We start from the raw sequence: 16803 nt of genomic DNA, 5'->3' as shown, positions 1-16803 counted from the left end.
TCACTATGTGACCACACAGTAAGGTGTGACCGGAGATCTACGTGTACATGTGCTGACTGAATGACTGCCGACACATTGCGTTCCATTTCCCTACAAAAAATGCATTTGGATCAACATTTGAAACTGGGAACAGCAGGGTGTTTATTGGCATATCGGCGAGGACGCACTACATTCGTCTTTTCCATTAAGTGCAACAAAATGCAAACATACATGTGTCATACATTTTCCCATTCTTGTAGATGGAAATGACTTTCAAACAGCAGTTGTATTACTCCCTGAGAACAGATCAGGGTCTCCAAGCACTTTGCATTTTTACCATCAACATTACCGCTGGAACATGTAAAAGCTAGTTCACTAACTAACGAATTACCAAATAACATCTGTGTGTTTCTATTGAACACCTATGCAATGAATAAATCAATCCTGAAATTGTAGCATGAGAAAATGATGTGATACAATATTATCCATCCATGACACATAACAAGCAGCATGATGAATGTGCATCAATGACAAAATAATGTTACATGACATAGCAAGTGCAGTATTGTCCAATAGTAAGATCTACCGTCACCAAGCAGCTCACGTTGTGATACTGACAGCTGTCCTTCAGACAGTTTACATGGAGTCAATTAAAATCATATACAAACGTATATTCATTTGGGAAAGTATCAAAGTGCGGCACAAATGTATTTTACTACTTTGTAAACAGCTAAGCAAAGCCAGATGAAATGATATATATCTATACTATATACTAGCTATAAGCTAAGACATCTTACACTCCTCTTTGCCCTTGCCTTTGCCTTTCTTGCCGTTCTTCTTCACATCTTTCCCTGTCTGCTGTGGCTCTTTACTGCTGGCCACTTGTTCTGCTCTCTTTGGTGAATCTCCGCCCTGCAGCTCAAGCTTAATGGCATCTAATCCTTCCTCCACGGGCATAGACGCCGCCTGGACAATGTCCTCTGCATCAGCACACACCTCTCCAACACTCAAAAGCTCTCCTTCCTCTGCAATGTGCCCGGGCTCATCTGCCACACCCACTTCTTCCTCTGGAATGTTTTTCTGCTTTTCACACACATCTTCCACACGTTCCCCCTTTTCAGACGAGGCGTCCTCACCAGAGTTGAGGTTGTCTGGAGGCGCAGTATCCAGTGACTCTACCTGGTTACCCCCGTCAACCGTGCTTTCAACTGGCTCGTCTGGTCTACTCTCATTTGACAAACTACCATTGTTGCTTTCATCCGGCATGACTTCAACTCCCTCCTCCACTTCTTCCTGGCTCGGGTTTTCAAGGAGACTTGTCGCTACAGCCTCTTCCACGTCCATGTCATTGAAATCAAAAGAATGGCCTTCATCCTCTTCTCCGTCCTCTTCATCGCTGTCCTGCAGGGTGGGTTGAGACAAATCATCATCCTCAGACTTGTCTTTGCCGGGTTCATGCAGTTGCTCTGTCTCGCTTGGATCATGTGGATCATTTTGACTGTTTTTATGTTCTGGGTCCTCTTCAACGGTTGACTCTTCAGCTCTGTGGTCCTGCTCCGTTGAGGACCCGATTTCAGTAGCTTCTTTTGGAGAGTCCGGTGTTGTCAACAGGTCAATGGTATTGATCTTTTCGGTTTCAGAGGACACTTCGACATTTGATTCCTCTGTCGGATCCTGGCTTTGTACGTTACCCAGTTGTTCGGCCTGCGCTACTCCAACAGTCTCCACCAGACTCTTCACAGAGTCAAATGCATCGGTGGTTTTTGTTAAAGATGCACTGTCACAACGGTCACCTTTTTCATCATGTGAGCGGTCTGACTCAACTAAACCCTCTGCGACTCTCAAGCCTCCGTTCAGCTCCTCCTTTTCAGTTCCGTCTGATTTGAGCTCAGAATCCTCCCCGTCAGGAGGAAAGGCTTCCTGCTCAGTCTTTGCTCCTGGCTCCTCGTCATCGCTGACTGTCTCAGTCGCTTCCTCTGGACCTCCACCAGAAACCTCGATGGAAGCGTCACCGCTGCCCGAGTTCACGGCTGCGGACGGCTCTGAGCCAGACAAGCTCTTGAGAGCGTTGGTGAAGACATCGATAAAGAACTGGGACACAGACGCGCTGTCCTTACTCTCAGGATTGCTTGTGGATTCAGACTCATCAGCAGCAATGTCTCCATTGCTTGGAACATGCGATTCTTCAGTGTTTTCCTTACAGCTTGTTTTAAAGGTGTTCTCGGGGTTAGTAGTTGTACATTCAGATTGCATCTCATCAATAGACCCAACTTCATCCTCTACACTATCAACAATTTCTGACTCCATGTGGATGACATTGTCAGTGCTTGAGATCTCGGTTTCACTTTTAGAGTTATCTATACTGGAAGAACCCTCTCTGTCGAGATCATCAGTGCTCTCCGCACCTTTAGAGTTGTCGATAAGATCAGAAGTGCTGAGGTTGGTCTCTGGAACAGGACTTGTTATAGATCCCACTTCCTCTACTTTCTCAGTTTCCAAAGTTTGTTCCTCGTGTTGCTCATCCTTTCTGGCATTTGTTCTGGAGTTGAGAGTTTCAACATGAGAAAAGGTATCAGCGGGAGCCACTGCCTCTACTGCTTTTACCGTTTCAGTTTCCGAACTTAGTCGCTTGTTCTGTTCATCCGTAACATGATCCGACCTTTCTTCCTTGGGAGTTGCCACGGGTTCTGCTTCTTCTACGTTCTCCGTCTCCAACTTTTCTTCGTTGTCATGCTCCTCTGTAACAAGTTCCACTGCCGATTCTTTCAGAGTTTCATTGGTTAAAAAGGTTTCCCTGGGTTTCGCTGCTTCTACTCCCTCTTCTTGATCCACCCTTGACTTCTTGAGGGTTTCAGTGGCAGAACCGTCGAGTTCAGGTTCTGCCGTTGGCCCATTATTTCTTGTAGCTGATTCCTTTATTTCTTTTTTGCCTTTTTCTTGGTCAGCTCCATCTTTTTGTTGGTTCTTATCGTCATGCGTTCCTTTCTTTTTGCCTCTCCTCTTCCTTTTCTTCTTCTTCCCTGCAGCAGCGGCGCCCTGAGGCTGACATTTACCTGATATTTCCTCTGCCTCGTCGTTCTCTGCCTCTTCTGCATTCTCAGGCTCTTGTTGAGGTTCGGTGTTTGACACGGCTGGGTCGGACTCATTAGGCAAACTTTCTGTCATAACACTGTGTGCAACTTTTTGCTGATGACATGATTCTGTACTTTGCAAGTTACTTTCCTCATCTTCCTGTTTGTTTTCTTGCTCCTCAAATAGGTTGTTACATGACTCTCTAATGTCATCACTCTGTGTGTCAACACTACTGCTTTTGGTTTCTGTCTCCCCTAAACCTGGGTTACTTGTCTCCCCTAAATCTCCCCCTTTAGGCGCTTGGGTTTCTGGAACATTTTCCTCAGAACTTGTTACAATCTCTTGAAGCTCAGGGCTGCACATGATTATATCTTTGGCTTCTGTGATTGATTGGTCAATAATGTAAACATTTAAGTCCTTGCTGACAACACTTTCTTCAACATTGTGTTCTTCTGCGGCCGTCTTCTTGTCCTCATCTAAGCACGTCTGTTCTTCTGTTGGCTGTTCTTCGCTCGATGTTTCCAGTGTGGACACACCATCAACATTACAGAGTGCATCACAGCTCACGTGATTCCCTTTTTCTTCCTCAAACATTTCTCGATGCTGCTCTGGATCGACCTCTTCCTCTCCGCTACTTCTCAACGGAGTCTCCTCTGTGTTGCCTGAGAGATCATGAAGAGTACACGGTGATGGAGGGACAAAAAGTGTTGACTCAAGACATGATTTTCAAAACTGTAATCTTCATCAGGAAGTGCATCAGCAGAAGTCAAGGTAAGGCAGAACACCTGATTGATTCAGTGGCCAGGAAGAGAAGCACAGAGCCAAGAAGAAGAAGAAGAAGAAGAAGAAGAAAGGCCGGAGGAACACCAAAATTAAGTTCTTGATTCCCAGCACATCGATCGACAAGAGAAGAAGCCGGCTGCTCAAAGATATACGTTACAATGCATTTACAATAATGTTCCTTACACAGAGACTATTTGCTTCTAAAAGAGTTCTCAAAAGCTTTGTACCATCGACCCTGTGGCGACCGGTCACTATTTACACACCTACACCACATGCATTAACATGTGTGAGTTAGTTGTGATTCAGAACTAATATGTGTTAGCTGAAATGATGAAAAAGGTGCAAGAGAAACAAATGAAAAGCCAAAACATTAATACTGAAGACTAGGGGTGAAAAAGGTGACGAAGATGAACCCCAGGGGTCAAGGAGCATGCTGAGCTTGTAAGTGGAATCTTAGTTTGAACAGGAAAGCAAGAGGTTGGATAGATCTTTCTTAAAGGGATAAGGCTGGTGTTTCTCTGTATTTTTCTTTTTGTCAACAAATTTGATGAAAGTACTAAAAATAACTAATGCTGTAGTCTGTCACTCACTACTGTCTGGCTCTCCCAACTTGTCTGCAGCACAAGCTCATTGGTTCCTTCTACAGATGTACATTCTAAAAACTGGTCATGAATGCATAATCGTATTTTATAAAAGGATCAGTCATTTTCAGTCATTTCCTAAAGCAGCTGATCACTGTAGTTTTTAGCAGACGTTACTCCAACAGGAATAAACAGTGCATTCATATGAATTTGGTGCTATAATGAGTATTTACATGTGTGTATGAATGTGGCTCACAGATGTGTTTTTGGACAACAATGGAGCTCTGTGGCACAGAGGAAGATAATTAATATATATATATCTCAGGCTGCCACACAATACTTGTTAGTGGGATCAATTCGTTGTCGATTTTGTATGCAGTGAAACTTCTCAAAATAGTCAATGTATATTACATGATCTACAAATATAAAAAGGAAGATTTAGAATTGTATATAACGATTTATGCTTAATTGTGATTATTCACAAATGCGTGTTCCAAACTTCACACAAATACCAAGCAATTTGAACTTGTGTAAAACATATTTACACATGCACACATCACAACCTCAATACATTTTTTTATGTACATTTTTGCCTTCAAAACACTTCTTGAGCTTTCAAACTTCTAAAAATATTTGTGACATTTTTTGGTATTTATTTACAGAATGTTAAATGTGTGCGCACGGATCGCGGGATACGTACAAATCAGGTTGCATTCGTGTGAAGATTGGAACACACATTTGTGAATACCCAAAATTACACACAAATCATTGTATACATTTGTAAATCTTATTTTTCATTTGTAGATGATGTAATATACATTTTGAGATCAATTTCACTCTATAATTTTGTATTTTCATGGAATTAGTTTACAATAGAAATGAATAGTTGACTAAACCACAAGGTCCACTTAGCAGTTTAGCAGTAACTCAATCTTCCTCAGCAGATAGTTTGTCCAGTTGCCATCGAATTGTAGATGTTGAAATTTCCATTTTGGGAGCACTTTTAAAGGACTTCTCGTCGACGTTGGCTTTGGAGGTTGAAAGCTCCAGAATAACTACAAAGTTAACCTTGTGGTGAGATTTTCTGGTCATTGAAAGTGTCCAACCTCAAGAACAATACAGAATATCACCAGACTTATCCTTTCAGGGAACTGAAAATCAGAGTTGAAGACACTTGACATTCCAAGAGCACAACACTGGGAACTGAAGAGTTCATTCCAAAGTTAGACATCAACCATTCGGATCAGATATCAATTGTGAGAGGACAAATACTTGTTTTATATGTTGGTTGCTGAATTTTCGGTTCCACCACTACTGTATTTATGCTTTTTGGAATGAAAGTCTTCAGACAGTTTAAGGTAGTGAGAAGTGTTACCGAGCATGCCGTTCCCCTCCGTTGGGGCGGTCTGCGAGTCCTGAGCCGGTTGGGTAGCAGGGTCTGCACTGGGGGACCCGTCCACTTCTGCCTCACCAATCTCTCCATTGATGTTCAGATCAGGACCCAGTACTATTCCATGTTTCTAGAAGAAACAGAAAGGCAAACATTAGCTCCATAGAGTACACACCTTCAAAATAAGTCACAATGGAAAAGCTGTATATTAGGTTTAGGAATGTTTGAAACAACGAAGTGAATGTACAATTTATATTTGCACTTGTAATTACTTTCCATCTTCAATAACGCAGGACTCGGTTTTACCTTTAAAGCTTTAGTTACCGTGACAATAATATTCAAACTTTAATGTCACACTTTTCTTCCCAAAACTACACACATCACACACACAGAGTACCTTCAGAATGTCTTTCAGCTTCACCGTCTCTTCTCTGAGCTCGTCTCGCTCAACTCGAATAGCGTCTGTGTATTCTTTCTGTCGCTCTAAGGCCTGAGCCCCAAGTGTGAGGGAGAGTGAGAAGAAACGTGTACGAGAGGTGAAAAGAAGCGAAAGTAAAAAGCTGCCGGTCAGTTTCATGCAAAGGAGATACTGAATTCATGTCGGCAAAAGTAAATGCTGAACGTGATGAAGTCAATAAAACATAAAAAGTGCAGCACCAGGGCTCAGAGGCCGTACCCCAATCTTTTTATCCTTCCACTCCACCGTCTCCTGCAGGTCAGAGATTTCTCTAACAAAGCCTTCCTGTTTGATACGCAGCTGACGGATGTCCTAAACAGCAGCAGAAGGAAAGCAAGTTTGAGACGTAGAGAGAGAAAGCAAAAGAGAAAAACAGTGCATGCATGTATACAGTGTGTGAACAAAGAGAAAGCCGTGGAGCGCAGTCTTCTAGGTGACAAACGTGTTTGTCTTTCTTCATATCTGTCTTTTGAACCAATGGGAGGCTCCATTCCTGCACCCCACTTTGAGACACACGTTCACACTGGGGGACACATACTCACGTTTAGCAGCTCTTCACTTTGTTTTAGCGTCTCTTTCATTTCAGTGAACTGGAACTGAAGCACCGTGTGGGCATGTTTCTCACGCTCGTGTTCCTGTGAGGAACCAAAGACAGATTGACAACCAATAACCCCGTTTGCTTTCATTAGAAACATCTCATACACACCCCATCCGGAAACATTACAGGAATGCTACTTGCATCGCTGTCAAGTGTGATGTCATTCTGAGAGCGGTGTCATACAGTCCTCATTTGAAAGACATGCAACACATACAGTATGATGTATGTCCTTACGTACAAATACAATGCTGTTTTACTGCATTAGATGTAGTTGTAACAAAGAGTACAGAAGCACAGAGACAAAACTGTGGTGCTTTTTTTTACAACCGCCCCTAGAGGGCGCTGCGTTACTGCTGCTGCCATTTTGTCTGTGGTCGACTGAGCGTCTATGTTGGAGATCCTCGACATGAAAAGGTTCGCCTGGTTTCTATAAATCCTCAGTGTTGGATTTTTCTAGCTTCCATTGCTCACGTTTTGCTCCCTCGGTAAGTGGTGAAAAAGTTATGTTATGTCTTTCTATTTGGAACACATTCTTTTTGTTATTTTTCAATCAGGTTGTTTTAATGGTGTCATCTCTGGACAGATCATATGGTAGTGTGCAAAGGAACTACCAATCAGCTTTCACTTCTCATCAATGTAAGTTCTTTGGTTGTAGCGTTAAACCAAAGCATTAACTGTGTGCTGGATTAACAATATGAAGAGAAAACTAAAACTTGACCAAGCTCTACTTTGGTGTCATTACAGAACAATAACATCCGTATGCTCAGTCATTCAGCTCCATCTTACACTTGATCATTTATCCTCATGTCAGAAAAGTGTTCAAAACACATGATGCATTCAAGGGTTGTGGGAAACTAACAAACAGGACTTTAATATCTGCAATCTTTCCATATTTAACCAAACTGTCATCATTTGAATTCAGGATGCTGGAAGATTCCAGTCTCTGCATGTAGATTTATACTGTAATGGATTTGTGGAAGGCAGAGAATCAATTCAAAAACTGCAAGAATTCTCAGCTCCCACTTTACACCGTTAAAGCCATGTTCCCTACATGTAGATGTGGTCGGCCTCTGCAGAGTGGAGGGGTCCAACGTAAAGGCGGCTGAGAAGTTGTGGAAACCAGTGTGCTAGCAGGTTGTACTTTAAATCACACTTTAGTGGCATTGAACAAGGAGAGACATGACCTGCCAAGCATTGATTTACATTAACAGCAACAGATTCAAAACCTTCAAATACCAGATTTAAGCCATTTGGGTTTCCTACAATTATAGAAGTGAGCCACATATCACTTGTTTTAAAGTCTGTGCCTCTGTGTGCCGGCGGTACCTTGACTTTCTCCTCATATCCGCGGCGCGACTCAGACAGAAGTTCCTCCAGCTCCATGAGCGAGTCCTTGAGCGTGTCCACCTGGTACATCAGGTTGTTCTTCTCGTTATCCAGCTGGGCATTGGACACCATGGCCTTACGGTACTTCTCCTCCACTTCGACTAACGCATCCTAATGTCACCACATAAAGACAATATCAGAATATAGGAACATAACAGCTTGGGATACTGTCCTCTATCAAATAGGATGGGCAAACTGTGTTTGGTGTAACAGGTGGATGCAGCTGGCAGAGAAATCCAGACAATGCAACCATCTATCTATGTTGCACAACTGTATAAGCCTGTGTAAACGTGGTCAGTGGAAATGTTATGTGCAGGCTAACGCACACACACCAAAATGAAGAAAGACATGCAACGTGCAGACGCATCTTGAACAGTTTGCAAGTTAACACACAAGTTAGAAAACATCTGTCCAGGGGGAAATAAATGAGAAATAATGCCAGACACAGGCTCGGCCTTTGAGCCTCACAAAAGGACTGCAGTTTGATCACCGAGTCTATTTGTAGCAATTTCTCTGTGGCGTTCAACTAGCTATCCTGCTCCTCTATGTGTGCCTGTGTGTGTGTCTACTCGTCTCTCTTCTTTTTAGACACAACCGACATGTGGAATAAGTACATTATTTTAAAAAAGCAGCACAAACAGTGGTGATGCTAGGCTATTTCTAATAAATATAGTGGACGGGCGGATTTTGAAATGTTTTACACGTCACAAGTAAAAATTGGGGGAATTGAAACTCCAGGAGAACAGCAGGCAGAGGGGGAGGAAAACCAACAGTGTGGCAAGTCAGGCATTTATTTACTATATCCTTTGTAGTGTTAATAATGCTATCAGTGTGTTTTCTTGTCAGATGTGAGTCTGTGTCCAGCGTTGTCGCTCTCAGAGCGAATTAAAGAGCAGGCGAGAAAAAAGGCTAATTATTATTGAAACCATTTCAATCTAATTTTCTGTTTGCCGTTCATGGACTCCACCGATCAAACTATTGAGAACTAATGTCAGCCGATAACCATCGATCGTAGAACCCTTACTGCAGTTATACTAATGCATGTGTGTGTCAATATTTGTGCCGAGTCTGGAGCAGCAGTATTGTTTCTAATATACTAAATGGAGAGTTTCTTTGTCTCAGTTTCAATTCAAAAGCCTGTCTGTTGGTGTATTGATCTTGGATCCACTGTTATAAAACAGTTTATTTGACCCACTGTGGTAGTAACGAGGCTGAAATCTCCAGAGGAAGTTAGTGAACAGTGAGTCTGGAGTTGAGAGCTCTGGGGGTCTCTCTCAGGCTTATATACCTTGACTTCTTTTAGGTTCTGCGTGTACTTGGATTCCACATCTTGAATCTGATCCTTCAGTTCATGAATCTCCTGGTGAAGAGTGCAGCAGCAGTGAGCAGAGAAGCACAGTGGGACAACATCAGAAAAGGTGACGGTGCAGACAGTTTGGCGGCAGGACGATGACAAAAGCAACACGGTGTTTGCAGAAAGAATGAAAAATAGCACGACGGCACGGAGATTCATTTCAGGCCGTCTGCTACATTTACTGCTTTCCTCATATAACCTCTTAGAGTACAAGAGTTAGATCCAGTTTGTTGCTCGTGTCCCCTCATGTCTTGTGGTTGAATGAAGTTGGGTGGAGAAGTGACTCGGCCTCTTCTCCACTCAATTTGTAAAGTAATTACACCATATGGGTTCTGAAGTTTGACTCTGGACAGAAGAAACTTTTCTGCAATCAAAACGGCTCAAAAACTCTAAATGTAATGAAATTCTCAATGTGGGTATCTTCATCATATGATGTCGTTAATTTGTTACAGGGCCAGTATGTAGCATTTCTGGGGATCTATCATCATAAATGGAATATAATATGAATAAAAAAGGTTTTCAGTTGCATATAATCACTTGAAACTAGGAATTGCTGTGTTTTAGTTAGCTAACAATGAGCCGTTTATATCTACACAGGGAGTACGCCGTGTTTCGACAGTAGCCCAGATGGGACAAACTAAACTCTGGCTCAAGAGATGTTTTTACATTACCTCAAGGCCACCGTAGTTTTCTGATACGCTTGTGAAACTTGAGCCGCAGAGTGTTAAACCGTGCTACCACCAGCCTCCGTCTGACTTCGGTTGCTACCAAAGTTGTGTTATTGTGGTATGGAGGCGAACGTCGTTAACACGGTTTTGCACTCAGCGGCTCATCTCACAGCAGTCTTTGCAAAGGAGGAGTGAGCAGAGGGGTGTTCAGTTGGTTGCACTCTGCAAAGACACCGCTAGATGTGTCTCCAAGTAAATTTCCCATATAATACACATTATGACTATAATGACCAATAAAAACCACAATCCACGAGGAAATCTAGTAGCTAGAAGGAAGCTACATCTCTCCAGCATTACCTTGATTTCTCGTAGAGACGTCTCTGCATCTATAGTAAAAGCCGTCTCGCCGCTTCCTCTCCGCGACGAGGTCCCGCCTACGGAGGTGAGGGTTGCTGCTGTTAAGGCAGAAGCTGCTCGAGATCCCTGAGGAAAAAGACAGTTATTACACAAATGGTGTTAGACACATGTTTGGACACGTGTTTTTCTTTTTAATATGACAAGTGACAAAGGAAACTTGTGGTGATCCATTCTCTAAGTCTAATCTGAATTGTTTTATGTGTTAATGACTTAACAGGTGGAAAAAAAGGATTTGCCAGGATGTTCTAAGTTCCTTAAAAAAAAAGGTTCATCTGAGAAACACGTGGAAAACAACACCAAATAATTTCACCTAGAGAACCGATTTTTTCACCCGTTTTTACAGGTAAAAAATGATCCTGGCAAAACTTTTCTTCCAACCTGTTTAAGAGATGAAAAACAATTAGTTTAGTTAAGATTATCCTGGCAAAACCAGGAAAATACATCACGCCCTTTTTAAGTCATAAACACAGGAGAGAAAACAATTACGATCAGACTAAGAAAAGGATCACCAGAATACCTCTCAAGGCTTCCTTACCAAAGCACACAATCAGAATAAAATACAAAGTACTCATTATTCTAACTGATGTCCCTTTAAGCATTTGACTAACTACATACACAGCATGTGGTGATGATCCACTCACCTTCTCAAGATAATCTCTGTCCTCCACCTGTTGAGACAAAAAAAACCAAAAAAAAAACCAGTGAGAACAAACAGAGGGTGAAGTGGAGGCCACGGGGCGAGGAGACCAACGGAGGGAGGAGGAAGTCCCAAAATCCTCACTACAGCCTGCTCAGCGGTGATTACACGTGTTCCAATATAGTTTATACACATGAATGTAAGTAAGAAAAGGCACAAATGTATCGAATAAACAACGCCATGCAAATAATTACAACAGGAGGCGTCAAAAATCCCCAAAACAAAACGACACAGTATTCCATTCAACAACAGATCATGTGTTAAAAAAACACTTCAAACAACAGGGCACTTCAGCTGTCCCTCCCAGCCTGAAACACACACAGACACACACACCAATCTTCTGGTAGTCTCCACAGTCAACCCATGACTTAACCTCTGACACAAACACAGCGTGCAATCAGCCCTCCTTGCAGGGTGAAGTGCACAAACAGGAACGACGAGTGGCAAAATTAATAAATAAATAAAGCAACCAAACAGGAAGTCAGCTCACATCACAGCCGCGGCGGCAAAGCGACTCACATCGGGAAAGTCAGGAATAGTAACATCGTCCAGGTCCCGGTGGAGGCCGCCGCTACCGGCCGCGCTCCTCAAAAAACTGGCAACAGAGACGCTGTGTTCCTGCGCCGGCCACCAGGGGGCGAAACAGAGCAACAAAGAAACGAAAAACAGAGCAGAGCAACACGTTTGTTACCTGTGTTCTTCTTTCCCATTATATGTTATTACATCCTATCCCTTAAAAACAATGCATACATCACATTTCTCAGACATGATTCCTCGTGAAAAACATAAACCATACAGTAGTAACTTTTATTAATACAAAAACTGCTTCTTCAGCCGGTGACTGATGAATGGACATCGTCAACGGCTGAATGGACCTGATAGAATATACATCTAAATACAAAAAATAATATTTAAAAAAAACAATTGTTTTTTGGGAGATGCCACCATCAGTTAAAACTCACTCTGTTGCTACAGGCTTGTGACAAATGGTCAGCCACTGCACTGTGGCTCGTCTAAAACTGACACGCGCGCGCGCACACACACACACACACACACACACACACACACACACACACACACACACACACACACACACACACACACACACACACACACACACACACACACACACACACACACACACACACACACACACACACACACACACACACACACACTCTCTTATGCTTCTCTGAGCTTCCATTAATGGCTGACTAGCATAAAAACATGAATCCTGTAATGGCTGTGCTATACAGGTCCACCAGGAAATACCTGCTTGTACTCTGCCCACGGAACATTTGTTTTCACACACTTCCAAATTGTACAAACCATGCCAAGTCTGAGTCACCATCATGAAGGAACAGAGTCTGATTATGTCTGTGTGTCCAATGGTGTCCACTTGGCACATAAACAAAATGTTGTCGTGTGAGTTCAGTCATAGACTTGTGTGGTTACAAAGCTAATCTACATGTAGGCTGGTGGGATCTAAACCCCGGGGCTGGTAGCAGGGTGGGTGTCTGGGAGGGTGGAGGCTCACCACCGGGCTGGCACGGGCCGAACCGGCCCTGGACGAGGCTCTGGAGCCGGAGCTGCGATAACTAGTGTACTCTAAAGGCTGCAGAGAAAACAGACTGTTACCTTTCTGTGTACACCTGCAGGCAAACACAAACAAGCATGCACATGCATGCTTTTAAATATATCTCTCTATTTTATCTCCTCTGTGCAGCGTGTTTGAGTTTAAAGTGCTTCCTAAATAAAATGCATCACTATCATCATCATCATGCTCACACTAACAGTACTAGTAGCAAATACATGCTGGAGAGGAATGATTCCAGAATCACAATCTGCTTAAATGTGCATATAAATGACATTTTAACAACGCACACATATTATAGATTTAAATCCAATTACATTACAATCCACAGCAACTCCCATGCAAACAAAAAAACAAACACTTAAAATAAGGAGAAGGTCTGGAATGAGAACATAACCAAAGCAAACTTCACACATTTCATTATTTCACACTAGTTTCCCACTCTGAAACCACTGTTCACACCCGCCGCTCTCAGGTGAGTCAAACCAACAAAGGCCACAATTCCAAGAGAGTCTTACTCGAGAGCTGGAGCCAGAGACTCGCTGTGACCCGCCGCTGAGGCCGTCTTCATACAAGGAGCTCTGCACACGTCACACAAACACATACAGTGTAAGCAGTACGCTCACACGTCACCCATACAGTGTAAGCAGCAGGATGAGGTTTAAGGGAGGCAGCTTGGAACAGGTTGTAAAAACTTAAGAATGAAGGATGATTTAACTTGATTTATTATGCGTTTCTCTTGTCCCTCTCCACAGAGGGGTCAACGGTCAGCTAGCAGATAACAGAGCAGCTGTGACATTGGAAGTGTTCACAGTGTGTGTCTTGTCGATAGCATTTGTCCCGTGTACAGACCTGGTAACCATTGAAAGATGAACCTGGTTTTCTGGAAGAGGACAGACCATTGAAGCTGTACAAGTCAGAGGAAGCATAAGAGGCCTGAAATGAGGAAAGAGGAAGAACGAGTAAGGAGCCAAGAGAAGGAGGCACAACTCTTCGCCCAAAGTAGAACTTGCACCTGACATTCATCTCTGGACGTCATGAGTGTAGCTTGTTTTTAACACGCAGAACAAAAAGGAAATCAGCATGCTTGCCAAATGGCTGGACTGACGAAAAGATTGTTGCGACCCAGAACTCAACACAGAACTATTTTGATGTCACAGTACTGATGTCACAGTACTGACTCCACTGGGACATCTCTGGGAAATGCAGCACAAAGAGTCCACAACAACAGGGAAGTCTTGTGGCAATTAAATACATCAAAAAAAATACATGCACCTATGTATTCCAAAGTAATCCACAGTAAAGCTTGATTAGAAACTGTTAAGCAACGCACTACATGCCTCAATGAAAATTATACTTCAGTAAAACAATCAACATCGTCACTGGTTGTAAGCTACGGAAGCCCTAAACGGACATGATTTAAACAAGCTTTTTATCTCTCTTAAGAAATAATTATTTGACTTCAGGACATCTCTGACTACAAACTGAAAATCAAGCATATTTACTGTCTCAGTTAAGAGATTTTCCAAAGTAAAAGTCAAACATTTGAAATAGCTACATGTGTCTTCAGATCTGAAGACATTTCAGAATGTATTTACTCAGAGATATCATGAAGTCAAATATATCAATGATTGTCAGGAATTTTGGAGCAATGTGTTTATTAAACCTCAAGTATTCCACGGTAGAAAATAGTGACTTTTAAAATGGAAAATATAATAATTGATAACAGTAAAAATGCTTGAGTTAGTGTTTATAAGTAGTCAGAGATGTCTTCAACCCAAGTGTATGTCATTGTCAGGAATCATTCATTTCATTTCATTTTTCCAGTAACCCAAAAATGTATTCCTCACACAATTCTGTGGTATTTTATCTTTAATTCATAAGGGTCAGAGGCATCTTGTGTTTTTACTTCTACTAAATATATTCCAGTTTATCTCATGAATTTGTACCCTTGTTCCCTCCTTTTTTTTTTTAAACAGATTTAGTCACATATGTATCCTTCCACTAACTTCACAGCACTGTCAGCTCGTACTGGGCTGTTTGAATACATTCACGGTGAGATGATTTGACCCAAACATTACAAGTAATACAACGAAACAACCTTTTGTTGTGAATATTACATTTTTTCGACTGATCTTGAGATGGTAAAGTTCGTTTTAGTGCTTAAACGTTTTTAATTTTGTTATCGCTATATTAAAATCACGACTTAATGATGTTATCTTGAGAGACAGATTTAAAAAAGAATATTTGAATTATGTCCGTTTAGGGCTTCCATAGTAAGCAGTTGATCTTAAAACTCATTTTTTTCGATAAACACAACTTTAGACAATAATAAAAGTGTGCACCAAAGGCCATTAGTGGTATTAGGGGCAAAAGTCTTGGGTGCAATGCCACCCACCGGCTGCAGGTCTAATCTGGAGGCACGAGACACCCGGGTGTCATCACTCAGTCTGGAGCTCTGAGGGTCGGGAGCACAGGTGACAATATCAAACAGCATTCTATCTGACAGCACAACACCACCCAGGATCAACTTACTCACACATCACATGCTGTTAGTGGTTTGGAAACTTATGTTATTAAAGCTGGGTTTAAAAAAAACCTCATAGAGGTGTAGTTAAATAGATATGTCAGAGGTAGAAATAATTAGGTTAAACCAAAGAACCAGTTTATCAAACCAGGTAGGATTAGCACGACTTTAAGGATGAATGAAAACGTCTTCGCCATTTGTTTGTTTAAGCAGCTCTTCCTTCGTTATTCAATGTTGCCAGTTCTTCATCTCGTTAGAATTCAAACTGACTTTTAGCTTATTGCTGCCTTCCATTGGAAAGTCCTGTTCACTCTTTCACATGGTGACATTGTTGTGCACAAACCAGTGGAGGAGCGTAGTCACGTAATGGGGTCATTTTGGTCATCTTCAAGAGATTAATCAAAGACGAAGAAATGTATTGAGATTATTAAATTGGTGAGAATGTCTTCCTCCCTGCATGGTAGCAACCTGTTAGATCCTGTTTCATCTCGGCCACACACACACAACCAATACCACTCAAAGTTGCCCGGTTTCTGTTATGGCTGTACCCAATGTCATCTTCTTTTACGTTCAAAGCTTCTATTGAGGTTTTCAAATGAGGCTTTGAATGTTTGTAGTTATATTTTATGACGTCACCACCCAAAAACTGACTTCCGAGTATAAAACGACCTTCCGCATCCATGAGCCAATAGAGTAACCCCGCCTCCCAGGTCTGGGTCCAGCCAGGAAGGATAGTTACTCTGGATTCGGCTATAAGTGCATTTTTACAACTTTTAGGACCTAACGATTTAACCTCTTAAGCTCCAAGGGCTGCAAGCTCCAAACAAGGGCTTTTCAAGTGTTCAACTGGGAAGTTGATTTACCTCAAAACTATTATCCACTGGTTTACAGATGCCCCTTTCAATGCAAGTCCATGGAGAAAAAAAAGTATTTTTGAGTCTAATGGCATCTCGTGACGGTCCCAGACGTTGTAGTTACACCGTTTGGCCACTACGTAAAGTTTGCCTAATTACCCAGAGCTCTTTCTGGGGGCTTGGTTTAAACATAATGAACAAACATGCTACATTGTTTCATTTTAGCTCCACCCACTGCAGTTTGCCTCAAAGACAATGTGATTATTTCTACCAAAATCTGTTTTTCAAAGCAAATTACAATCTGCACCATGGTGTCAACAGAAGAGTTTTACAGCTACTCAGCAATAAGGATGAGGGGGGGCCAACACGCACCGTGAGGTCTAGCCTGGAGGAGCGAGACGCTCGGCTTTCATCACTGAGTCTGGAGCTCTGACAGCAGGACAAAG

General features: G+C 42.2%; 1 protein-coding gene across 5 annotated transcripts in view; it reads right to left on the bottom strand.

Moving 5' to 3' along the window:
* Positions 1–16803, bottom strand: part of lrrfip1a (leucine rich repeat (in FLII) interacting protein 1a) — a 50976-nt gene that overhangs the window by 4009 nt on the left and 30164 nt on the right. Inside the window, exons 10-23 of one of the 5 annotated variants that reach the window (XM_076081948.1) lie at positions 16730–16786; positions 15375–15434; positions 13829–13912; positions 13495–13557; positions 12920–12997; positions 11902–12000; positions 11327–11353; positions 10626–10751; positions 9535–9606; positions 8187–8357; positions 6805–6897; positions 6482–6574; positions 6203–6295; positions 5791–5935 (exon numbers count right to left, since the gene is read on the bottom strand). In XM_076081948.1, the coding sequence (XP_075938063.1) occupies positions 5791–5935; positions 6203–6295; positions 6482–6574; positions 6805–6897; positions 8187–8357; positions 9535–9606; positions 10626–10751; positions 11327–11353; positions 11902–12000; positions 12920–12997; positions 13495–13557; positions 13829–13912; positions 15375–15434; positions 16730–16786 (1261 nt within the window). Of the gene's footprint in view, positions 1–116; positions 3714–5790; positions 5936–6202; positions 6296–6481; positions 6575–6804; positions 6898–8186; positions 8358–9534; positions 9607–10625; positions 10752–11326; positions 11354–11901; positions 12001–12919; positions 12998–13494; positions 13558–13828; positions 13913–15374; positions 15435–16729; positions 16787–16803 lie in introns of those variants that run through there. The other 4 variants (XM_076081944.1, XM_076081945.1, XM_076081946.1 and 1 more) reach the window with 4 other exon arrangements.

Source organism: Anarhichas minor, unplaced genomic scaffold, assembly GCF_050575085.1.
Source record: "Anarhichas minor isolate MPS153535 unplaced genomic scaffold, ASM5057508v1 ptg000087l, whole genome shotgun sequence".
NCBI lineage: Eukaryota > Metazoa > Chordata > Actinopteri > Perciformes > Anarhichadidae > Anarhichas > Anarhichas minor.
This window is presented reverse-complemented; position numbering and strand designations above follow the sequence as displayed.